At 37.8% G+C, this 26,488-nt stretch overlaps 2 protein-coding genes across 4 annotated transcripts; both read right to left on the reverse strand.

The window, feature by feature from the left end:
* Positions 1-714: 714 nt before the first annotated feature.
* On the reverse strand, positions 715-6,233 carry RB195_021867 (uncharacterized protein; the record flags this gene model as incomplete). The annotated part of the gene is made up of 13 exons (XM_064208793.1): positions 715-772; positions 841-965; positions 1,047-1,112; positions 2,796-2,969; positions 4,268-4,381; positions 4,443-4,649; positions 4,703-4,844; positions 4,974-5,187; positions 5,244-5,368; positions 5,429-5,546; positions 5,621-5,804; positions 5,877-6,023; positions 6,090-6,233. 13 exons carry the CDS (start codon positions 6,231-6,233, stop codon positions 715-717), a joined length of 1,818 nt encoding a protein of 605 aa, XP_064064674.1.
* Positions 6,234-9,797: 3,564 nt separating this feature from the next.
* RB195_021868 (uncharacterized protein) lies at positions 9,798-24,359 on the reverse strand (the record flags this gene model as incomplete). Of its 3 annotated transcripts, none has more annotated exons than XM_064208795.1 (22): positions 9,798-9,819; positions 10,833-10,873; positions 10,933-11,011; positions 13,209-13,331; positions 13,399-13,493; positions 13,951-14,052; positions 14,143-14,277; positions 14,339-14,487; positions 14,569-14,736; positions 15,232-15,344; positions 15,439-15,623; positions 19,079-19,213; positions 19,275-19,359; positions 19,417-19,545; positions 19,684-19,757; positions 19,818-19,925; positions 20,179-20,370; positions 20,459-20,551; positions 22,135-22,218; positions 23,202-23,324; positions 24,002-24,091; positions 24,261-24,359. In XM_064208795.1, the coding sequence occupies 22 exons, from the start codon at positions 24,357-24,359 to the stop codon at positions 9,798-9,800; spliced, it is 2,424 nt and encodes an 807-aa protein (XP_064064675.1). The 3 variants fall into 3 exon arrangements, with proteins under 3 accessions (XP_064064675.1, XP_064064676.1, XP_064064677.1); XM_064208796.1 differs by having other exon boundaries at positions 24,213-24,359; XM_064208794.1 differs by lacking the exon at positions 9,798-9,819 and having other exon boundaries at positions 10,843-11,011; positions 24,213-24,359.
* Positions 24,360-26,488: the final 2,129 nt, after the last annotated feature.

The raw sequence follows: 26,488 nt of genomic DNA on the forward strand, positions 1-26,488 counted from the left end.
AGTTGCTACACTGGAAGGGATGAATGAATATCTGCTTGTTTCAAAATTATGTGTGTATAAACCCCACGCGGGACTTAATGAAACCTCTACATGAAGCGGCAAGTAATTGCATGTGATAGGCATGTGCCAACAACAGGTTTATTCTAAAGAGGTCTCAGATAAATACAGCTTGTCACTACGAAAAAATATGTACTTGAAAATCGCACAGTTCACGCATGAAGTTGCTTGGTGAATCATTTGTACCAGCCAAACGAGGTCGTTGATCCGTATAGGTTACGTCTTAACAGATAACACAAGTTTCGATTTTTCTCTTCTTACTCTTCTAGATTCTACATGATTAACATTATATACTGTAACAAATACTGAACACAGTTTTCAGTTCCACATACATCACGAAAACGATAGCAATCACAATGATTCTAGACGTAAAATTAAACCGGTCCCACTAGTACGTATAGTGACCCCTGAACGTGTTCAACAGGATGACTACAAAGCGACTTTTATGCTTAGCTGAGCTGAGAGAGGGCACGTGAGTGCCAATTGCAGAAGAAGTGTGCGTTGCGGCAGACGCATCGCCTACGCCCCGTTGAACACATTTGGTGGGAACCATACAAGTAATCTATATATTTTCCAACACTCCACATAACATAAACTAGAACAAAAAATGAGATCGTTAAGTAAGGATTATATGCTAGCCATATTCTTGCATCTCCCTCATTGTGTAGTTTGTATTCGGGCTCCACTAATAAGTAGAGTCATGAAAATTTCTGATCTGAAATTGCTAACGATTAGTGACCAAGATTTTTTTCTTGCAAAATACGTCTCCGTGTGAATACAAACCTTGCAGTTTCATTTTGTGAAAGCGATCTTCCTGCTTTGAACATATCCATTGGCTTCTCTTGGTTGAAGTCAGCTAAGTTCACCAACTCGGTCCACGATTCCTCTTCCACGCTATTTTTCAGTACCTAGACATAATGTGTTGTGTGCGTAGCATCCAATCAAATGAAATGATTTTTTTTTCAAAAAGGAAATGTGAATCCATTTACTTCAATAATTCGTGGATCCATGGTTTCGATGGCGTAGTGTACGACGGTCCTTCCACTTCTAGCATCCTGAAGATGTGAAATATTTCATAACATTTCACAATCTCACTTATGTATTTGTTTTTCTTCAACTAGGCAGAGTCCTATTCATCCATCGAGAACGATTTTACGGTATGCTCCACTCCTAGTAGGATCGAGTGGCTTTCCAAGGATTCAGTGCAAGCGCACTGCCGATCACGGTAAACAGCGGAGACATTGGTGTGACTGACACCGTCCGGTACGCATACAATAAGTATGATTGAGTCAGTAAAACACTCTGGATAGGACAATTGACTCGTGCTCCGCTTAATTGTTGTCAGAAAGGATAACGATTTCACTATTTCGAAACAGCGTGAGTAAATAAGTGAGGAAAATGTGTTAAAAGATGAGAAAAAGACGTCGATTTTACGTTCCACCTTCGAACTTCGGACTATCCCAGATGATCATCAAAAATTCAACAAAAAAAAAAACGAACGGGACGCTGAATGAAAAAAGAATCAGGGAATCGCCGAGGCCTTAAAAGATCCGATTTGAGTAAAGAAGTAGTTGCAATGAAGTGTTAAACGGACATCAAGAAATACGTACAGTACACTGACTACTACGGTATAAACTACTTTAATGAGATCAGCATACAGAAAATATCTTAAGCAAAAAGTTCGACTAAAACTGCTTTTACTCAAGTAAAAATGGCTTTCAATCGAAAATTGAAGGTGACGATCCATCAATACGCTGTCTTCGCGAAATAGAGGGAAGAAATTTGGAGTACTATGCTAAGTTCTGTCAAGTTATTGATATGCTTACGTTTTTGGTAGTTGCAGCAAATTGAACATCATCAAAATAATGATAGATGTGAAGATGATATGTGAAGATACAAATCTCTTTTTTTCCATCTCTACAGAAATTTAATCTTTTCTTTTCGGTTTTTTTGAAGATCGTCACAATATAATTTATCAAAATAGTGGTAAAAGTAATCGCGCTATTTCTGGACCCTTCCCTTAAATGATGACGTCGATTCCGATTCTAGTCCAATACTCCTCCTTTTTCTAAAAAAAAAACTCTATCCTAAGCCCCACTGTACTGCGATTCCTTGATATAGCCGACGCTCGCATTCCTCATTCTTCTCCTACTTTTTTATTTACCATTTTGCGTGATTTTCCCATTCATCTAACAGTGCACCCTGGATACTAAAATATGGGCACAATGAAGATATATTCTTCCATTGCACATTTGAGCATTTCTTTCTTTGTATCTAACCTGGAACTTCTGATCATTACTGAAATACTGTACCTTCTGTTCCCCTGTCCTAGCAGCGTAAACACGAAGAGATTGATGAGATTTCTCATGTGCAACGATTCTGTACTCTTTTCTCGTGCAAAATTTTAGCGGACAGCCTTTGCTGAACTTTGAATCCCCTACAGAGCGTATTCTACACCGAGATGAACTTCACACACACGCGAAACATGGGCGCAGAAGTGGAATCGCCAACGCACGTCGACGTTGCCCATAAGAGTGGATCAATGTCTCTATGGCCGCGATGAAAAACATCGCCGAACGATGCGATTAGGTTTGGAGTGGCGAGAGATGAAAAGGCCCTCACTTTGCCGCCGAGCCTACGGGCTCGCAACAACAACACTCTCCCTCATCGCCGTTTAACTCAGAGAACCGCCTAGAATTTACGTCATACGAGTGATGGATGTCGACGAATGAACTCACCACAAGAGTGGGATCAGCTCCAGCTTTTAGTAGAGTTACGATCACATCTCTACTATCGACCACTTTCTGTGAACGTTCATCGATTACACCATGATTAGCGATTGCACAATGAAGTGCTGTTTGACCACGTCCGTTCATCTGGTTGATGCGTAAACCTCGTGCAGTGCAAAGAATCTGAAAAGAAAAAAGTACGGATGTTGCAAAGTGCAAGAGCGGATCCATAGAATAAAAATGAAGGGAATTTCTGCATAATTACAAAGCAAAAATAGGTGTAAGATGTTCGATTTACAAGATATTCATCCAAAGTCACTGGGTAAATGATGTGTCATATTTTTACGACCGCCCCGCAAATAAATAACCTGTACAAACACGGCTAACCTTTTAAATATGGAAAAAATATGATAATATTGTTGATTTCATTCTATTGGCTGCAAATATGATTTGCTGTATCCACGAAGTAACTGCAAGTTCAGGATTTTTCAAAAGTTCCTTCAAAAGTGATACTCAGGATTTGAAAAAATTCATAGGTTCAGCGTCCAAGGAGATATTATTAGGGATGACTTTCAGTGAAAAGCATTCTCTGAGAAGATCGTGTACAGAAAAAAAGCTTCAGTTTTTAATGGATATTAAGTAAGAAAGTCTCATTTTTAAGTTTGTTGGGAATAATCAAAGGTTTGGGCTAGTTTTTTTTCTTTTTTTCACTTCACATTCTTAATATTGATATTGGTTCGGTTATAAGCAGGGAAAACAAACGGATTAATAATGTATTTGTCTGGGATTAACGATTGTTTATTACTCTAATTTTTTTTGTTGATTTAAATTCTTAGAAGTCGTGTTGACTAACGTGTGTCAGTCTTTGCCTTCATTTCGCCTGCTTTGTAGGTTTATTTTCACTTCCAGAAAAAAAAGTCGAAATGAGCTTCTTAGGGGAACTAGTACATAGTATCATAAGCATGCGTTCAAAAGGTTATTAAAGATGAATTCATTCGCATTAATCTGTTGACAAATGAGGCTCTTTAGGAAATAATGTGTTTTATATGTATGGAAATGGTTATTTCTACACAACACTAGTAATACAAGAAAAAACTTTTCTTTTAGAATAAATTGATGCGAGTCCTTGCTTATGAATTTAACGGAGTAGAAAATCATCTGAAGATAAAAAAAACGGTTCATGGTTTTCGAGAACCGACTTTTTTGCCACATGACAAGTGACTGCTGTTACGTCATGACAAAAATATGCGGTCACAGATCAAAATTAGCTGTTGTTTTCTGTTAAATCTGGAGAAAATATGGACAAATTAGCATCTTGATAGGGACTGAAACTTCGTAGAATACTCAGAAATCACTAGCCAATCCAGTTCTCTTAGGAATTTCATTTTCCAGACCTTGCCGCTACATCTCACCTATAGGTAGGTTTTATAGGTGATTTGTTTGCGCGTTCAACCCGTTCAAAATTAATCCTAACAACTCACATTCACAATATCGTGCATTCCTCTTGCAGCCGCATAATGTAGAGCTCCTTCCCGTTCTGGTCGCATTGTTTGCACATTTGGGTCAGCGCCGACTTCCAACAGATACGCGACAACCTTAATAGAACTTATTCTGGGTTTGAGGATAACTTCCTTCCAAAAAGACGCTACACCCTACCTCTTTTAGTTGTTGTTGTACAGCTAAATACAATGGAGTTTCGTTATAACGATTCGGTACATCGAATGGTCGTAACTCCTTAGCGTTTTCAAGCTTTAGTTGCTGCTCAACAAGTGAGTAAATTTTAGCGAGGTCATGATGGGAGATGACAATGTGGAGGAGGGTATCGCGATCGTCATCTTGGTGCGTTAGTGTCCCCGGAGCGAACTGTAAATTGTGCTTTAAAATGTGGGAAAAGAAAAGGACTCGTTAGAGCCCACCTGTATACATTTCAATGTCCAAGCCCATGCATCATCCATCTCACTGTCAGGTATAAGTGCACGAAGTGTCTGTTTTGCGGATCGTTCCAAACCTTTGCTAGGACTGAGTCGGGTCTGATTGAAAGAGGGAGTCGTTGGCCCACTAGAAAAAAAATTTGAAAACTTACTGAAATTATTTGCGAACTAAAAGATATCCACTATTTTTGCAATCACAAATATCTGGAAAAAGAGATTTTCTACTACGAGAAAAGAGATGGGACAAAATAATCACCTATTTCCACCAGTAGGAACTTCTGGACTAGCATGTGGAGCCGAACGCGCAGACATTGGAGAGTCGAGGCCGGAATCAGCGGATGGTGGGCGATGTTTCGGACTAGACATCATGTCTTCGGAGGTAGTTTCATTGGTATAACGACGGGAATACTTCAAAATGAAGTCTACCAGAGGGTCTGGTAGTTCTGAATTATCCAGCAGACGAGACAGTTCTGAAAAATCTCATTTAATTTACCTGTGCTTTATGGATTTATGACACTAAACTTACCGTCTTTTGTTAGCGAATGATCTGTGAACGGACTGTTTTGTAGTGGTGATTTCTGAACTGGAGAGCTGGAATGATATCCTTGGTCGGTTCCGACAGATTCCGGTGAAGAAGTTGATGAGACGTATCTGTAAAAAATTCCACTACATTTCAACACTTTGTATAAATTCACGTGAAGGTGTACGTACCCAAATGTATCCGGGCTATCTGTCCATGTGCTTCCACATTCATATCCACTACCGTAATTTGAAAAAGCAGAATAGTCATGTACAGTGCTTTGCGCTGCTGTCCCATAATGCATAGGTCCTACATTGCACGTGCATTGAACGATATGTATAATCGATATGCATAATTTGAATAACAGCTCGTTCTGCACTAACCGACACTGTATGGATGATGACCTTGAGGTGGTCGTACATTTTTTACTGGTCCACGTGAGAGGAGATCACCTTCTTTTGGCTTCGTTTTTTCACAAGAGTTTTCACTATCCTTCACAACAGTTTCTTTCTTCTCTTCTTCATTGTCTGCTTTTTTAACTTCGTCATTTTTTCCAGGAATGACGTCCTGAAGAAGAAAAAAAAAAGAAATGGAACAAGGAACATGTAAGAAAGTTGAACTCGAATGAACAACTCGAACCTCATCAGGTTCCTTATTAAGAAGATCATTGAATAATGCTGGACCTCCACTGCAAAATTTTGATGTTGTTGCAGTTTTACGAGCAAGAGCTGAAGATCTAATACTTTGTAGGGTGACAAAGTCCGATGGGCTGATATTGTTGGCCACCTAAAACAAGGCGATTCGTCTGAACACCGAGCTAATATCCTCACATTCCGAAACAAGAACACATACTTTGTCTATTTTTCTTTGGTTACTTGTATCCTGAATTATCAGCTGTTCCATACGATCTGTCAAATCCTGTGTGGCGGCACCATTTGTGGCGAGAGGGACCGCTCGAGCGACGAGACATCCTCCCTTTTTGGGTTGGGGAGGCATCTTAAGGATAAAATCAGCTTGAACGAGATTAGCATGTCATGCACACGTACTTCTCAGTAACTGCAGTACGAAATAGTAAATACGAGAAAGGAATGAGCGGTAATGGAACATCTAGTAAAATAGAACTAAGCTGACAAGTTGTACTAGAAAAATAAATTATCATTGCCAATAAATAGCAAATTGTGCTGCAATAAAACTAAAAGTTTACAAAACGTCCCTGTGATCAATGAGCTGATGTAAACTGCTAGTGAAAATGAAAGAAGGAGACAATAAAGGAGGGTCACTGAGGACATTGAGAAGAGTAAGCGAGATAAGCGCGAGCACAATCCGCAGACGAGGTGTCGACCACCGTGGAATACGCCCACATTGCTGCGTTTACCGAACATTCACTATTGTACAAACACCTTGAGGATTCGTAGGTATTCCGGAAATAGTCCGGATTACCTTTTCATATTAGAACCTGCAACTGATGAAATTCAGTCGACATAACATTGTCGGGATATTTGCTGTCAAACATATTTTGCTTACAACATCCGAAATGAACAATCGTTGAACAAAACAAAGAAAAAACACCGCTTCTAATGTATCCGCACTAAGGGAGAATTATGGATTTCTAGATTCTGAAGTGAAAAATCAGTGGAAGCAACCAGTAAGAGGAAAATCCTGTAAACATTCACATTACTGAAACCTTACGTTAGAAGTCCTTAAGAACCAAAAACACCCGTTTACTCAAGTAAATCAAGTAATCGTTGTGATTTTTTATGACTAAGCAAAGAATCGGTCAAAACGATGAACAACTTGTATAATCCAAGAAAAACGGAAGAAAACAACAGATAAGAGATGTCGTTCATCCTGGTAAAGATAGGTGGAGAATAACATCTCAGCACGTACTAGGAAAAAGTAGTTTCAATAATAACCTTTACTCTAGTGGATTAAGAGCATTCGTTGTCCAAGAAGGTCGCAAACAAATGTACATAATAAAATAATAACAATAATAACTACTATAAGATACGTTGAGAAGTAAACCAACAAAAACCGGACACATTGACTTCGGGAACGTTGCTCTGTTTGATTATGTTTTCTTCCGGGCAGTTGTGTTGAACTGAGAATCACACAACATTCAGGATTGACAATAACAGCTGATAGGAGTTGTGATTGTCACAAGCAATGCCTATGATGCTCAATTTTCAAAATAGAATCTATCGATTTCGTTCGATAAAAAAATCTTGATTGACGAATTCGGGTCTTAAAGTACAAATATCTGGAAAAAATAGATGAAAAACGCTTTTAAATTGCAGTAACGAATTTCACGTGAACCCGCACGGTTTGCTGTTGTGATGGGACAATTTGTTTTCTTTTTTTTCTCCTCCTTTTTATAATAGTTAGGAAAAAGGTTGTTTGTTAATATAAGACAATATGAATTATAATTTACATATGAATTTTATGATTTTCATTTGTTTGTGATAAGTACGGACTTCAGATAAGGGGACAAGAAAGAAAAATAAAAACGAATAGCGCGAAAAGCAGCAGGAACGGTTAGTCACAGAAGACATAAGAAACCATAAGAGATTGTTAAATCACTACTTCCTCTCAGTGCAGAATGAGCAAAAATATCTGCAGAAAATTAATTCTTCAGATCTGAGGACGAAGTATGAAATCCGCCTGTTCTCGTCTTGTACGGATATATTTCATAGAAAAAAACCTAGGCAGCCCTTTTTATTTCGCTTCCGAATGGAACTCGAACAGAACTGGGACTCGAGTATTCGAACGGGAATTGCGCTTAATGAAGTGTACATCTGGATAGTTTAGATGGAGGAGTGGTACACGAGAATCGTAGCATTCCAATAGTTATACGGTCAACACATCCCGGCTGGCAGCACAAATAAATCGCGCCTCGTGAATCGATGCGCGACGCGACCGCACGCGCGCCCACCTACCTCGTTTTTCTATCTATCGCTGACGGGTGCGAAAGTTCCTTGTGTGTCACAGTTTGAGGATGTGGGCGATGATTAGGGCGCAGTGTAAGTTAAATGTGCACAACGTGTTGAGTCCCACAAAGAAACATTCTTGGACCTCATCCTTGTGAATGAAGTTCATGAAAATCTATGGAGAGTCCTGGAATTAGAGGAATACTAACCGTTATGCGGAATTGGAGGATCTAACGTCGTTTATTCCTTTACGATCCGCAACGGATCTGGGATCAGTTTCACAAATAATTGCTTTTTGTTGCCAATAGCTTCCATAATGCCTGTAATGTACAGGATGTGCATGGAAATGTAAAGAAAAAAGAACTGTGGAAAATCATCGGCAACATTATGTTAAGGATATGGGGTATTGGATACTTTTGGATGACGATTTCACGATAATATCCCTTGGTCTTTTAAGCACGTTGGTGCCATGATGTATTTTTAAGAAGAACTATTTTGCGGAATCGATTGTTTGCTTCGAGGTATGTGAAATGTTGGATCAGGTTTCGCTGTTGTCATGCTACATTACGACAAAAGTGTCGGGTTTTTGTTCAATACAGCAATTCATGTTTAATTGAAAGCTATCTGATGTTATTTCTCATTAAAAGTGAAAGTATTGATTGAGTGCGTTAGTGCTTGTCACCCCTCATAACTTCCGTCTAATCTATACTTTATGAACATTAACTGTACTATCATGAGAACGCTAAACATCTTCTTTTTTTTCCTCTTGTGAATTCAATGGGCAACAATGTTTATTACTTGAGAAAACACCACCACTACGACTGTAAGAACACAGCATAACATTGTGATGTAGGAATACACATAATCATACCCAGATCTACCACATAAAATCTGCTAGACCAAGGAGTAAAGCAAATGGCTAACGAATACATAAATCTATTAAGCTTCCGTCTTTGACAAAACAAAATAAAATAAAATAAAACGGATACACGTGACAAGAAGTAGAAAAAAAAAGGAAAAAGAAGAACACAAATAATAATAAAGGAACTCTAAATCGTCTAGAACACGATTTACCACCCATTTTTGTAACTTTAACATTATAGCTCGTAATTTGATACGAGTACCTATTAAAATGGAGGGAAAAAATATGACTTTAAGGGGTAACACAGATGACACCTTCAACAGGAACGATTAATACGTAATAAACTATAAGGGTGCAAAGAATACATACTAGTTGAGAACTAATACAATAATATTATTAAATTCGAATGGATTTGGTGAGTCAGTGTAATGATAGGAGAAAAAATAGGGAAAAAAATAATACTAAAATCGAAATGGGGAGAGAGAGAAAAAACGAAAGGAAGAAGTCACTTTACACACAATTAATGACAGGAGACAGGGGAATAAAACAATAACAACGTGACAACCCTTTTTAAAGAACATATTAGTACGTAAAGGAGGGCATGCTTTATACAGTGAACGAAGACCACGCAAAAATATAATAAAAGAGAGAAACACTATGATGAATAATATACAACGATGCACTGCCACATGTCAGTACATCATAAAACAATCAGTGAAGTCCGATCACGTAAACTCATGAAAAAAAATCACTGCTTGTATGCCACAATAGGAGTCACAAACAATGATGATCATTCCTGAAATCATAATATCGTCATAGCTCCGAGGTGGCTTCAATAAAATTAACAACAAAATTCTGTGGATAATTTTTAATTACAGAATTACCCACAACCCACAGTTAGCGTCACGCAGCCAAATGCTAGGATGAAAAAGCGGAGAATTGCATCAGGAGAAAAGCGCTAATTCTTCTAAGGTACATTTCGGATCTGTCCAGGATTCTTCTTTTTATGAAATAGAAAATGTGGATAACTACGATAAAATCCTCAATTTGACCTATGTAAAGGATAAAATGTTTCGCGTTAAAGGCATCACCCCCCGAAACTGAAGTGGTAGGGAGTTCAGGTGGAGTATTCGTGTACGGGATCGTAAATTATGGAGAGAAGGGTGATTCCGTCTATTTCTTCCTAATTGCCTTAAAAAACGGCCCGGAAGATGCGGCGCCGCACAAGGCTGGCGCGCTCCAGTCGAACTTCTTGTAGAAAATAGTGCGCCCGAACGCCCGAAGCCGTATCTTCCGGGCCGTTTTTTTACGAAAATTAGGAAGAAATGGACGGAACACCCCCCTCTCCATAATCTACTATCGCGTATACAAATACTCCACCGGAAATCCGTACCAGCTCAGATTCGTGGAGTGATGCCTTTAATCAATCCTTCCGCGGTGCTCTCCCCTTTGATTCAGGATCGCTTGATGTATATGAACGAGTGCGTGGATCATACAGTGACTAACGGGGACCAACCGAGATCTATCAATGCAGTTTTTTTATCTCCTCAGAAAAGTCTGGTAGGAATTACTGGAATCCGGGTAGTGAAAAACTTGGCTGGCCAAGCACAGTTTTCAACCAGCAACCAAGTATACACAGTGAGAACTTACCACTGCGCTACATCCAAGATTTCATTTGTCATAATTAATAGTGGGAGCAGCGCGGGCGCCTCAAGACCTACAACTATAGTGGGAAACCGGCAATTGTGAGCGCATTGCTCTGAAGAGGTTAGATCAATTTTTTTGGAAAAAAAAAAACAATAGACGTACACTATACAAGCTACTGATTCCATACATTCGCAGTCGGTAAGCTATCATTTGTGAGCACAACCATGTCGTATGCTGATTGATCAGGAGCTTCCCGTTTCACCTCAACCATCGGACGCACTACTGCACATTTTGCTGTTGGACGACGAATTGCTGCCGAACTTCCGGATTCAGAAGCGACACTGAAAATAAAGTATGCTACAATGGACTAGTATACTGTAGACTTAAAAAATCGTTTAGAAATGGTTCCAACATCTTTTTTTTTTTGTTCTTTTCTTCTGTATCAGTGTTACTGTTGCTTTTGGAATGTACCTCCCGAAGTTTTACGGTAGCTTGTTGAATTTAATTTATACTTACTGTTCGAACATAATAACTCGAATGGAAAAAAAACGAATAATCAATATTTCGCCACAATTTGAAAATTGAAGGTGTGATTTGAAATCATAAAGAATGAAACTTTCTCGATGATGCGAATCTTCCACTCTCTAAAGACTATTGGGAGAATTATAGAGTTTTTTTTTGTAAGTATCTGTAGATTCCAAGTTCTTTAGTGTTGAAAAAGAGAAGGAAAAGCTGATGTACGACATTTTTAATCTGGCGTTACTCCTTCTTATATTTTCGGTACCCGAATCCCTACTCCCTTACTCATACTACCATTCCAGAAAGGAAAAAACAGGAAAGTTGTTTTTAAATATTTTCACATATTCCTTCCATTTCAAACTGCTCACATGAGAGACAGGAAAGGAGGTTGACTTGGTACTTTAAAAACACTGCCATATGGTTAATGATGGAGCAAAGCACTATTGCTGTATTGCATTGCTATAGGTAGATAGAGAGGTCGAATACAGTAATTGTGATCCTAAGGCTTCTATATGAAATAGACTAGACATGGTTGGGTGAAAGAAATTTCGAGACTGAATTCTTCTGAGAATACACAATATATAACGGTTAATTTTCGAATAACCCCATTTTTTTGTAAAATTAGATTTTTTTCAAAGTATATGCATATCGCATGAAGTTGTAATTATATATAGTGTCATAGTATTCTTAGACTTTTCATTCTAAAAAAAAATGGAGAAGATATTACATTTACGAGTTTCAGGAGGTTTTTCAAAAGTACAGAATTCCCTCATTGTGATGTTTAACTTCCGATTTCTTTGTGCATTTATATATCTATTTAGGCAGGCTAAAATAAACGAGAAACTGAATATGACGAAAAAAAAGTGCTCGAAGTCTCTAAAACTTTCCATTGTTCTGCCCTGTGTAATCGTTCGAAAAAATCAAATGTGCGACGAAAACAGAGCGGACAAGTCTTTCTCAAATAACGCAAAAAAATTGCAGAGATGACGCGATTGTTTACGACCGTTACTCTCTTCAACGCTTTCAAAAACATACGTCACTTGATCACAGATCAATAGTGATCTTTTGATCGATCTGATCATCTCGCAACAATCTACAATGAGGGAAGAAATTTATTGCAGGGCATGTTGTTGCTTCGGCTGCTATTCATTTATCGAAGTGACATGCTGCACCGTACAAATTCAGCGTAACGTGTAGAATAGACTTTACTAAGTAGAAGCATTATATTCTTCACTTTGGTGCAAGCACACCTAATAAGAAGGAGCCAGCATTTCTACACCAATACCATAATATTTTTAAACCGCAAAATTACAATTCTTAGCGAACGAACAGTTCATTCTCCTAAATAAAGAAATGCGGGTGTATTAAAGGAAAAAAACGTTAGTGAGCGAGACAAAAAATATCTCCAGATGATTCAACGCTAGTTAAAAAAAAAATTAACTCTGAAATACAACTATATTTGCTTATACGTTAACTGTATCGTTAAGTACGCAATGAAGCATTTAGATATGTACACTTGGGCTTCATTGTAGAAGGAAAAACGCTACAGTTTCTTCAATAGAAACTAGATATTTCCAACAAGGAGAAGTATTCAGTTCTTTTCAGGATTGAGATAGGCTTAGCATTTCACGAATTCACACCTTAAATGCGCTTTTACTCAAGAACCTTCTCCTTCGAATTTGTCATTTTAAGAGAACTGTCTTCAAAATAATTTTAAGTGAGCTTCGCTGTGATGATATCTGATTTTCTGCTCTGCTTTCACTTCCAACTAGGTAAAATATTGAGGAGAACTCTCAGATAATTTCTAGTAAACATGTGGTACAAGAGACAGAGCAACTTTCTTCTGCTCTATTGCGACCAATCAGATGCAAAAATTTTCTCGTATAGACTCGCTAATCCTCGGAGTGAGGAAGTAACCTCCTAAATCCTTGGCCAGTTTTATCCAATCCTAGTCAATTGTGACATCAAAAGGAAATGTTTGGGATTTAAATCGTAGGGGGAGGTGAGCACTCAGCTGACCTGTTCCCATTTTGTTCATCCTCCTCACTTGAGCTTATAGTGATCACAGAAACAGCTGGTGACGGTACAACTCCTTTTGCCTTAGCGGCTGCTCGTCGTGCAATTGTTGCTTCGGATACACCACTAGAAGAAGTTAGTTTTTTTTCCCACTAAAACAAAATTGAACTCTCTGCTATTAAAGGACGCATACCATTTAGCATGATCTGTTCGCATAGGAATGCGATGTGCTGCTGTCATTTGGGCGGTAAGACCAGCAACATTCGGTTGAGCCCATGCTGTGTCGTCCTAGAAGAGAAAAGAAGTGCAGATCCACAAGCAGAGGCTTTCGTCTCCACCAATTAACACTGACGTCTCCACTAACTAGACGGTATTATCTCACGCTCACATGCACTGCTTTAATCGCTTCTGTTGTTCGCTTGTTTGCACAGATATAAAATTATATTTGCTTGCATTTGCGCACAAATTTTCTTCTACTTTGAATATTTTCTTTAGAACCTCGCTGTGTCCTTGAAACACCATCCACATCTTTCCTTCGTTCAAATTTTGCGCTCAAAAATACTACTCTTTCTTGGATATAAACATGCGTTTATTAGGGTTAGGGCTGGATCACTAAGAATTTCCTTAACCGTACTATGCGCTTCGATATTCATTACACAATGAGGGGCAGACATGAAGTTGTTTTTTCTCGAGTGATGAATTTGAAGCTCCGAAAAAACATTAGCATGACAATCCATAAACTTACTACAAAAGCTGTCGCCATTTGGGCAGCAGCAAGTTGCGGTTGTGACAGTGCGGCAGTAGCCGGCATAGTGAATCCCTTCTGAGGAGGCTGTGGTGCGAACACCTAGAACAACAAACGAATTTATCGAGTGCACGGAAAAAAGTTTGGAAGAAAAAGTATAGCTAAAATCGTTTTAAAAAAAACCTATGTTACCTGATTAAATTGTGTGGCGGCTCTTTGACCAGCCATCGCCTGTAAAGACGGCATAAATAATTCCGTTGCAGGTGGGAAAATCGTCGGAGCCGGCCAGATTAGTTGTGACCCAGTAGCAGCAGCAGCTCCTTGCCACTAAAACATGATATGTACGGTTTTTTCCACGTGTTGATTTTAAAACAATAATAAAATATACCTGCACTTGCGCTTGTGCGGCTAATACTGTAGGATCCATAATCGATACAGGAACAAATTGTGGCACAAGCGATTGTGCTGCAGGAGCAAATGAAACGTATTGCGGTTGACGTGAACTTGCAGCAAAAGCGGCTGATCCTCCGGGAAGACCTAATTTTGGAGGATAGAAGGTAGGTAAATTTTGGAGGTATAAGGACGTATGGAACAAATTTTAAAGAATACTAGACTCACTGTATGGTAAGAGAGTAGCCAGAGGTTGGTAAAAGTACTGTGTAGCTGCTGCAGCTGATGGATTAGCAGCTGCTGCTACCGTTTGATACTGATGCAGTACGTGGCTTAGAGGATCGGGCTGCGCGGCTGGTGCAAGTTGCTGAGCCGCTGGGAGCGCCGCAGGGAGGCCTGAACACAAAACCACTCTCGTTGATCTACATAAAAATGATTCGCAGTGAAAAAGGCATAGTCGTAAAAAAGATTCAAACAATGCTCTGTTTCGCCTCTATCTGAATTATGTCCCTTCAAGCTATTTTTCCCTGATTACTGGCAACTATACGGACTCCCCACAACAGCGGTTATAGTCGGCGCCGAATATGCTCACCCAGGCAAACACGACGCGTGACGTGCAACGCTTGCTTTTCCCATTCGTGAGACATACACCCTCTTCTCTCTGCTCAGCCGCGATGGAAAGCGCACCGTGCTCATCCGGTTGAACACGGCACCACACAGTATGTTCCACGAGTTACTTTCCCTTCTGATGACGTTCATTCTTACAACATGGTGACTAGTTTTCGCACCAAATTAACGTGACAACTGACTTATTAAGGCAAGGTTGTCAGATACCCATGAATGTTCCATCTATGGATAGATCATTTATGACCGAACGGTTGAATATCTCACTTTGAGCGATTGGTGTGGCTGGAGCTGCGCCACGAAAAAGCTGCGAAGATGAGTTTACGACTGCTGTCGGCCGACGTACGCACACTTCCATACGCTTCATACCGGTACGAAAACTGAAATACGGTATCGATATACGTAATAAAAGCTGTTTATCGCGAAATCTTTGTCTATATCACAAGGTCAACAAGTCAATGCGGAATCACTCACTAGTTAGTATTGGCATATGCATGAAGGTGACTCATAGTGACAAATTTGTGCTCAAGTCCTTCCAGTGGAGTGAGGCGGAAGTCTTGATTGAGCACCAACATCTTCTTTAGGATCTCGACAAATTCTTGACGATCAAGTCGATCACAAATTTGCTCGATTGGATCGGATTCAAAACCATAACACACCTAAAAATTTTCACATTTTATGAGGAATGAAGTTGAGGTGTTACAGGTTTGTGATAATTTCCCGCCTATAGAGAATATACGACTGTGATTCTAATTTTATAAGGCACAAATTCTGTGATAGCTTGCCGCATCCTTCTTAACATCTTTTTTGTCGATTTGGAGAAGATGTAAACGGCTCCGGCAATAAAAATCGTTAAGTGTCCGATAAATTTTTGAAAATTGAATAATTATAGGGCGAAACTACACGTGAACGATGGTTTACTTTATAAAAGTGCATCGGGTACAACAAAATCATGAGGTGGTTTGCAAAGAATAAATCGCTGTAGCGAACTTATTTGACTAAAACTGCAACACCATACTTTCTATAGCTGCGCTATGAAAGATCAATAATACGGTTGGAAAAACACATGAGTAATTTAGTTGTTCTTTGCATATAATACTTATCAACAAAACAAATCTATTACAGAACGCTTGATGCTTACATTCGCCGACGCAACCATAACGCTCGCCTGAGTATAAAAGGATGTCCCACAACCGTGCGGGGGGCCTTCTCATTCGACGGCCAACAAGGCAACAAGCATCTCAATACCCGCACAGCTTCGATAAACAATACCAACAAGCAGTGATCTGGTACTGGCAATACTGTATATACCTTTATTGTAAATAAAGCGTATCCTTCAGTCTTGGTCGACAACTAGACCGCGTGGCAATGCGGATAAAATAAATCTATCCGTATCTTTGGCGAGCAAGAAAACCCTCACAATTCCACACTTTCACAGCGCCTGCGCATTTTAATAAGTTTAAAAATAATTATTCTGTCACGACCTAACAATACTTGGAGATCTAATAATAATTGAATTGGAGAAATTTTCGGACAAACATGGATCGAATTGTTAATATACAATCTTATAAAGCGGGTCTTTTTTAATTATTGCCTGTAGTTGCAACCAGAGCGGGACTTAACGGTTATTCCTAAGGTGATTTTCAAAGAAACCTTGAGATCCTAATGTTCACCAGAATACTTTACTAATTTCGTTATTCTCAAGAAGACTTTCCCTAACCTTTTAGAAATACGTCACAATATTTTAAAAATAAATGAGTATTTAAATATCCTTTCTGAAAATTAGCGTTATTTCTCGGAAATATAGGGTTTGTAATGAATTGAAACGGAAGTAAAAAATATTTTATCAAGTAAGCTTGAGCAAAAAAAAAATTCATTATATTCGTATAACTTTCTGGATTTTCCGATCTTTACTCCTCGTGAACACTCAACTGTTGCATGATTTCTAAGCACATTTCAGCATTCTCGTTGTCATGACGTTTCCAAGACTACAGCTAATCTATATGGACACGTGTTAGATGAATCCATAAACATTTGCTAAGGATTCTACGTAATGCTCACGTGCAATACCGGACTTTTTTCTTTTCTACTGAATCTCAACTAAAACAGATAGTTATTAGTAGAGTGCCATTCCTGGCACTGTTTTCTCTTACATCATTTCTTGGAAATTCTACTGTGACTATGGATGTAAATTATATTTGAAAGGAATAAGTGGAAATTTAATCGATATCTTACCAAATTATATGAAACTACACTGCTAACACCAAGTGGGGCAAGAATTAGAACAAACACATTAATGACGATGGCTAAATATGGCTATTTCACCTAAAACACGCACATAACAAAAAATACATCCATTATGGAAAACCTTTGAGGATAACAAAAATCTACGGCACTGATTAGTTTCTAATTGCTTTGCGAATGACCGTAAATACAGTCCAGTGTCCTCAGAAACCTTCTGGTAACCAAATACCGGAAACACCATGAGATAAATTGAAGAAAAAAACCACTGAGATTTCCTCAGCCCAACTACACGGTTGTTCAAAAATTTCATTCTTCGAAAAGTGTGAAAACTAAACGATTAACTTATTTTTCTTCCTTTTTACATACAAACCAGGAAAATAATTATACAAATTAGCGTTTTTTTTGGGGCCTTACAATATTCACTTTAATATTACCGTAATTCGTTACCAGGAATGAGCTCTATCCTTCAATTAAAATTTCTAATTTCCCACCTATCAATTTAGATGAAGATATCATCTGTGTACATAAATGGGGACGTTTCTCGCTTACAACTTCGAATACTGCCAGTAAATTATGAATTATAGTAAGAATAATAGTTTAAAATTAATATTTACTAGTGGACAGAAGTATGAACATCAATCTCTCGTCAATATTAGCAATTCACTTGATGTAGACCTGAGACTTGGACTTTGAGACTTGAAATCAAGACATTCAATGATTAGATGTGCACTTCAAGCAAAACAAAAAAAATCAATAAGAACATATTTTTTACATTAAATTGTTCATCAGAATTTTATACTAGCTGACAACAACAGTCAACGTTTTTCGTAACATCACTGTTGCTAGTCGTCGCTAGTAGCATCTTTACAAGTATAGTAGAAAAGAATTAATTCATGCGTTTTTCACTTTTTTCAAACCTTTACTTTATAATATTATTTTACAAAACATTAGAATTAAATATAGTTAGCACCGTCTAGTTCAGCTTTCCAAATATTAACGTTAAATACTAATTCTGTAATTTGAACAAAAATTTTACGACATTAATTCTTCTCCCGTAATCATTCAACTCGAGAAACCAGGATGGTCTAGGATAACAACAAATTTGATATTATTCACAAAGAGGAGTTCATGAAAATTTACTCTCGGAGTTGATTCACTTCTTTTCGACCACAGAAACGTAAAAAAAAACTATTATATTCTAATTTGTCATCAATGGTGTTTCTATGAAAACTTATAAGTATACTTATACTTATACTTATACTTATAAGTTTAAGTATTTTGAACGTGACTACTACGTGTGAATAAATATGCACAACTGTTAAAAACCGTTAAGGTCTGCAATGAAAAAAATATTCATTTTTCCCAAAGAATTTTGAATTCAGGCGAAAACCCCTTACATAAAACCGAACGATACTGAAGTCTCCCCCCTCGCCAACACATTTGCCGCTCAGCACCAGTGCGTTCCCCCACCACCGAACGAACAGCCAGCAATCAATCACAAACCTGTCCTGGCCACGAATCTCAGGCCCTTCTGAACCCTCTTCGAAAGAGCAGAACAAATTTTAGTATTTTTTTTGAATACTATTACATTTAAAACAACTGCCAATGGGCTGATTTGAAATTTACAGCAACTGGCTAAGACTAGAGAATTCTTCCTACAAAAAAAAACATAATAAATCAAATATAGTTTTTTCTCGGTGACCACTTCTCAGTAAAACTACGATAATTATTTAAAACAAATTATAATAAAAATCCTTAGTCATGTTAATTGACCTGCACAGAACACTGGTTTTCCAATCAGGAATTAGCAAGAAAAAAAGCATGAACTCCTGCAGAACTAGCAGCGAAGTAACTCCAAAATTATACTCACTCGGCTGATATCGTCCAAGAACGAGAATATGTATTTCCTTGTTTCCTTGGATTTTACATGCACCCCGGAAGCTTCGTACTCTTCCACAGTCTTCATTCGATAGTATGTTGGCTGTACAGGGCCAGACATGTCAGCCTACAGCGATTATTTATTCTCTTCAATTGTCCAATGGAATTTTCTTTTTCATTTCGTATACCTTCATTTCCTTGAAGAAACGATGCAATTTTGCCGCTTTTTCCAGCATCTCAGTTGGAGGTAGACCTTGTGTTTGGACAATAAACCTACAGAAATTTATGTTATTTGTACAATAAGGCAATATTAACTAATAAATCCCATACCTTATTTGATCGTATTCGCTGCTTCCAGGATAAAGCGGCCATCCAAGGAATAGCTCAGCGATAACACATCCAAGTGACCACATATCAATCGCTTCGCGGAATGGTAAGCCGAGAATGATTTCTGGTGCTCTAAGAACAAACGATTACTAATACGGTTTTCGGTTTTCAATTTTAAAGAAATTCTGGATTAGAAAAGTAAATGAGCTGTATATTACTGAATTTCGCACTTTATGAACCTATCCTGTAAATAACATCGATACATCTTACCTGTAGTATCTGCTTTGCAGATATGTGTTAGTTACGGCCTTGCTTCTATGTGAGGCCGACCCAAAATCAATAACCTGTAAAGACATTAAAATAAATTTCGAAAAATATAGCGATTAAATAATAATAAAACCAACCTTTACTCGGAATGGCTGGTTAGTGGGATCAACCAACATGATATTTTCAGGTTTGAGATCAGCATGAATCAAGCCAAGGGACTTTAATTTGAGGAGAGCAGTGAGAACCTTAAAATAGGCTAAGCGTTCAGCGTGGCATTACTGTGTCGATAATTTCAAAACTAGATCTTTTGTGACAGTGCAAGTCTTTTTTTGTAGCAAGCTAATTGATGAATACTTTGAACCAAACTACAGTCGAAATGGTAGATCACCTCACTTAGCGTTTCTATACACTCGGCGATCTCACGAAGGTGAATATGGTTTTTCTTTTCTCGAAATAATTTGAACTCTACAACGTACGGAAGGGAAAAAAACGACGAACCTGCTGGACTATTGGACGAATACTGTTAAGAGGTAACGGAGTGAATTTATTCTGCTTGAGAAAGTCATAGAGGTTCTGTTCAAGCATTTCGAAAACGAGGCAGGTGTGATGCTTGTGCTGAAAGCACTCGAATGCGCGCACAAAATTAAACTCTTCGGCGTTTTCGTTGCTGAGCCGCGACAGGATTGACACCTAAAAATGAATTGATGATTGTGATGAATTGTATGTGATTAATGTAAACAATACAATATTCATGGATATTTTCATTCTTTTTACAGACCTCAATCTGCCCTTGCCTTGCATAGCTCGGATGCTTTTTGAGGATTTTGATTGCAACGATCTCGCTTGTACCTTTCTTCCAAGCTTTCACCACCTAAAATCAAACATACATACATACGATGTGCATAATACTCTGGATGTGTTCTTTTCGATAGGAGATAACAGAAAATGAAGTTTGGGTCAATCCTTCATCCCGACAATAAAAAAGTCACCCGTTGCATGTACACGTATTTTCGGAAAACCTGGCGATCAATTGTCAATTTCTGGATTTTCCGCGTTATGTGATGTGACAGATCCATGACTAGCTTTACAAAATATAACGTAGATTTTAGATACTGTTTAGACTTAGTTAATGACTGAACACGCGACTAGGATTAGGAGAAGATAGAAAAACTGGCATAAGAGCACAGAAAAAAGACAAACGTATTCGAGGGATCTTTCAGGATCAGTTTCGGATGGACCTGATTGAAAAAAGAAATTATTTATGTGTTTCCAGAATATTCTTAGGAATTGATACATGTATACAGAAAAACAGCAAAAATTGCTCGAGAAGAAAGCTAATAGGAGTCATTTTTCTTTCAATTCTGCAAATTTCAATGAATGCTTCACAAATTTTCACTTTCAAAATACGCGTAGTAATAGAGGTCTCGCTCCTGAATAAAGACATACAAAATTAGTAGTTGCAAACGGCTTTTTAGAGAGAATGTGTTGTATTCGCAAAAAAGAGCATTTTCCAGGGTAAATAGGAATGTTCTTGAAAAAAATGCGTTCTCCACCATCAAATTTCAGAAGAAAAAAAACTACAGAAAATTGATTCTAAAGCTAAAATACTGGTTGCTGGGGGTTTTTTGCCCACATATTTCCGCAAATTTAGAAGTAAAACGTGAGAAATATTCAAGGAGTAAAAAGCTATAGAAAAAGGGAGTGGAATGTTTCGAGGAGATGTTATAAGAAGTATGGTAAAGATCCAGGTATATTCTGATCCAAGGGTATGCTGCCTTCAGAGGGACCATTAGAGCGATGTGGCCACCGTCGTAGAAAAAGTTATTAATGCTTCATCTGAGGATACACTGAGTTAAAAAAAGGAAAAGAAGAACTCATCTCCTGAATCCGTTTGAGAAAATGTGCAGACTGCAGGATAAAAACAGTATCCAAAATAAACTACATTGCGTTATTGCAAAGTTGCAGGAGAATGTTATGCTAACGCTCATATCCGGACTCAACAAAAAGTTGGAAAAAATTATCCAAAGCGCGAAAAAAAAAACTGGTCTTTCAAGCAAATCCTAATTCATACGTAAAACGCAACTTTAGAAAAAAATTCGTCTTGAATTTCAGCTCGAAATAACTCACTGCGCTTTGAAAATATAATTTTTCCCGCCTAATTGCACGAAATTGCACATCTAAGATTATATTCAGTGGCTCTTTGTCACTGATATTGTGAGCTATTGGTTCATAAGTTCATAGTCTGTCATTTGACGCGAAGAATCCTTAAATTCATGGATGCTGATATACAATAGACCGTATCAATACTTATGAATCACCTATGAAAATAGATAGACTGCAAAATATCATACGGTACTTGCAGACACGTCCTAACAACAACAATACAATGTTCAGGATCAATAGGTGAGTATATTGATCAAATCCAGAAAAGAACGAAAATATTGGAACGTTTACCTGTCCGAAAGTTCCCTTGCCAAGGAACTCTAACACTTCATACTGATTGCCGTACGGTGACACGAGCACCTCGTTTTTTATCAACTGAAAAAAGTGAAAAAATAAAATGTTTAGTTCAAAAAGAACATTTTGTGACACTTTTTACAAAATGTTAATCGGTAATATTAATAATGTTAAATTAAATAAAATTCTAAAATAGGAATTTTAAAAATATTAATGACAAATTAAAGTGCCAAAATTTTATAAAATCCCTTCTTTTTGTTAGTTCTCTTATGTGCTTACTAAAAATTAAAAATATCAAATTCTCGGACATATGGCTTGCTTTGCTTCGATGCGAAAATCACAGTAACCCTAGGAACATTTGTCTGATTGCGTTCGTTGTCTTCTCGGTAGATTCGTGCTTATCTGCGCTCAATGTGCAGAAATGCGTCATCCGCCCACAGAGAGAGTGGGACGAGCTGCTCGACAACGAGACCTTAACAGAACGGAAAGAAAACGTGCTCATCTCTCTAAAATCCACGAAACAACAAATTACACAATCACGTCATATTTCTCAGCTCATTTCTGAAAGATCGATGCTCATTTACCACGAATACGAAATTATTTCTTAGTGATTCGCATATTTCAAGCACATCGTTCTTCTTTGGAATCTATGCAGGATCGAATTCCAAATTTGAATATTTTTACAACAAACATATATGCTTTTTCTAAATGATTGTTCGTTTACACAGATTTTTAGTGAACAAACTCGCAATTCCGTTAATTTTCTGAAATCTGGTGAAGTTTGCTTTAGAACTTGAATTTTCCCACATTGTTTTTTTTTTCTTGATGAATCTCGAAGAGAACAAATATAATATATACAATACATAACAATATATATATATATACAAATATATATAACAATATATATATATATAACATAACCACACATAAACATATTCTTTAGAAAAACTACTATTCGTGTGTTAACTAATTCCTTTACCTATATGTTACGTAGCAGACGATTTCCATGTAAATAACATCCAAATAAACAAAACCCAAAAAAAGGTTGGTCCTACAACTCTCACCTGATACTCCCCCTCCCCATTCGGCTTTGATCGGGTCGGCTTCTGTTGCACCGGAATGAACTTATTCGTCAGTTTGGCTGCTAATGCTGAAGGCTTTGCAGCAGCCGTTGACATACCCGTCGACTATAAAATTATATTATTTTATTGAAAAACAGCAACTTTTTTTACATAAGTCAGCTCACGAGCCAATTCCAATGAATCTCCGGCCAGTTAAAATTATTTTCACGGGCCTAATTTCAAAATAGAACTGCATGCATTCGCTTTAGCTAACTTTATAGGAAAACATCGAAGGAATTGCCATTTCATCACGTCATCATTCACGTCAAAGCTGCATTATCGATCTTAACTGGAATAACTTTCTCATGCTGAAGGATTTTCGGATCATTTTTGGGATCATAGCAAAGGTAAAACTCATGTGATCCCTTTTTAAAATCCAGTCGATTTTCCTACGGATTAAGCCTAGTGATCCATTAAACAGCACAACTACATTCGTTACTATTGCAACGTTCATTAAATCCAGTTGAAATCTGTGTTACCGGTAAAATGAATTCGAAAAAAGCAGTGAATTGTTTTTTTTTAAATAATTGAAAAACGAAGTGATGATGTTGGATGTGCGAATTTAACTGGTATAGCCCTCTCTAGTTATGAGTTTGAAGTCCAACTACACTCTTCTAGAATTTAAGACCGCTTAGTTCTATCAAAGTTGAATTTAAAAAAAGAATTTGCAAAAATGAGCTGATGAAAGCCGAATCTATATTCCTGGATGCAAAAACCCTGAGTCAAAAAAGAAAATTGTATACCTCTTGTACTAGTTCATCTTGCTTCCTTTTGAGAGCTCGCGGCTCGTCTACCTGCGTACTCGATGATTCTGGCCCCACAAGCACGTGTTGCTAAAAATTATTAATTGATCCTAATATGATAGGATAACGGATATCTGGCTAGAAAAATCCGCGAAAAAAAAAAGAAAGCTCAGCGCTTTTAATTTGACCGTCATTGTGGTCCACCTCTCACCCCTGTATTCCTCCTGGAACTTCGTTCGTTTGCATGTCGACTACCCACCTGTGACAAGGCAAATGGGGGAGGTGCCACAACAGATACGGACATCGACGCTGGGTCGCAGTCACTGTTCTTGCGCTTTCGTGCGCGGTCCTCGCGCATCTGGCCGTATCTAATGCCGGTAGATACGGTAGAATGGCCACCTATAAGATTAGAACTTAACTTAAGGCAACAACCTTCGAATCACAATATTTCTGACGGATTCAAAAAAAAAATCAATGTGAACGAGGCGACAAACGAGCATAGACATAGCATGGATTGCTAGACTCTTATTTCAATCGATAATTAAACAACACAAGAAAAACCCCGAGAAAAAGAATGCAACACACGACCATATTTCGGAATAGAAATTTTCAGACTGGCGATCCCGAAAAAAGTTCCGAAGATGGCAAAGTGAATAAAAGCTCATGAGTTAGTTAAATGTGGATTGTTTGAAAGAGAAAACTACATGTCATAGAATCAGAACAGTAATAAAGTGATAGTGAAAGTAACAAGGGTAGTGTTGTGCTGCTAATCAGCATGCGATATGTCCCTCGAGACTCAAATTTCTCACGAGAACGAAGGAAAACAAGTTTAATTCGAAAACAAAGAAAACAACCTTTCTTTTTGTGACCGATTAGGGGACATCAAATAAGAAATAATCAGATGCCGTCATCATGATGATGGAATTAAAACTGACCCAAAAAAAATCATTAGGAAATTTAAGAGACTCCACTAAGGGTCAAAAAGCCGGCAGAGAAGAAGAGAACCACAAAATTTGCAGAATGTGATTTCACTAGGATTCGCGCCAAGGGAAGAAATCATGACCAGATCGAAAAAAAAAAGTTGAAAGAATGAAGATAGCAAGATTTCCGAAGCAAACAGATGATGTTTGATGAGATTTCTTATAAACAACACGGATATTTCCACAAATAAGAGAGATTTCATGAAATGAACAAGGATTTACAATCCTCGCTAATAACAAATAGCAATGTTACTAATGTTAACAGCACATACGTTGTCTACACTGGTACGATTCCTGAATATAGTCTTCAATGAAAGAAACTATCCTATTTCACGGAAATTCCTATGAATTCATATTCCCACACAGTAGCCCACTCATTCCTTTTTTTCTTCTTCTTCCCTTCTCTTCTCTCTTTTTACTCTCCTTACATTCCGCTATACATCCACATAGATATTGTCTCATCGTTTCGTATTGGTCGTGACATTTGCGGATCTCTGACGCAACACGTGACGCATTCAAAGCCTACATGGAGAATATATAATGTGTGCACGTTGTACAACGTCATATGTACGACGTTATACATTTGGCGATGAGCTCAACGGATTCATCAGAATCCGAGGAATGGCGCCGATGCAAAACTTCGTATGCAAAGAACAATAAGGAACAATCCCTTCATCATTTACAAACACACTTATTTAATTATTCATTCATTCATCCACCCATTCCATCCACATACACAAGACGTGTATATAAAAAGAAGGAAACAGTACTGTGAGAAAACCAAAAAAGATTTTTCCAAGCTAATTTTTCTAAAAAATGAAAAAAGAATGGGAACAGCGCGGAAGATTGGCTTCTTGTGCGGACTTTCCTACGATGCATCTCGTAACGCATTACACGCGCTTATCGATTGGGTTTACTTGAAAAGGCCGCTAGGAAATCTTGATTGACCTTTTTGACTATCGATTCTTACTCATTATCGTCCGCTAGCTCGTAGACCCGTACCGACCCGTAATAGGTAAGCAGACTAACTTTCGTTCCATTGACCTTGAATATATCACAATAAAAGAATAAAGTACAAAGTCACTGGCGTATCAGTCCACTTGGGATGCGCCAACGCGTTTTACAGCAATTCGTAATCGTTGAGCTTTTCGAACGGTTTTTTTTCGCGGGTCAGGAGATTTTTATGTTTTTTTTTTTTTTTTCTAGGGTTGTTTTTTACTAATTTAAATTTTTGGGGGGGGGGAAGGTTTCAGTCTAATGTTTTTTGTTTTTTGTTTGTTTGTAGGTGTTTTTTAAACTTATGGGGGGTTAAAAAAAAAAAATATTAAATTCGACACCACCCCCCCCTCTTTTTTTAAAAAAAAAAAAAAAAAAAAAGAAAAAAAAAAAAAAAAATATTATGGAAATTTTAAAAAAAAAAAATAACTCCAAAAAAAAAAATTAAACTCCCCAAAAAAGAAAAAAGGGAAAGAAAGTAGAGGATTTTTGAGAGTCCCAGAAATCAAAG

The sequence above is a fragment of the Necator americanus genome, chromosome X (assembly GCF_031761385.1).
Source record: "Necator americanus strain Aroian chromosome X, whole genome shotgun sequence".
NCBI lineage: Eukaryota > Metazoa > Nematoda > Chromadorea > Rhabditida > Ancylostomatidae > Necator > Necator americanus.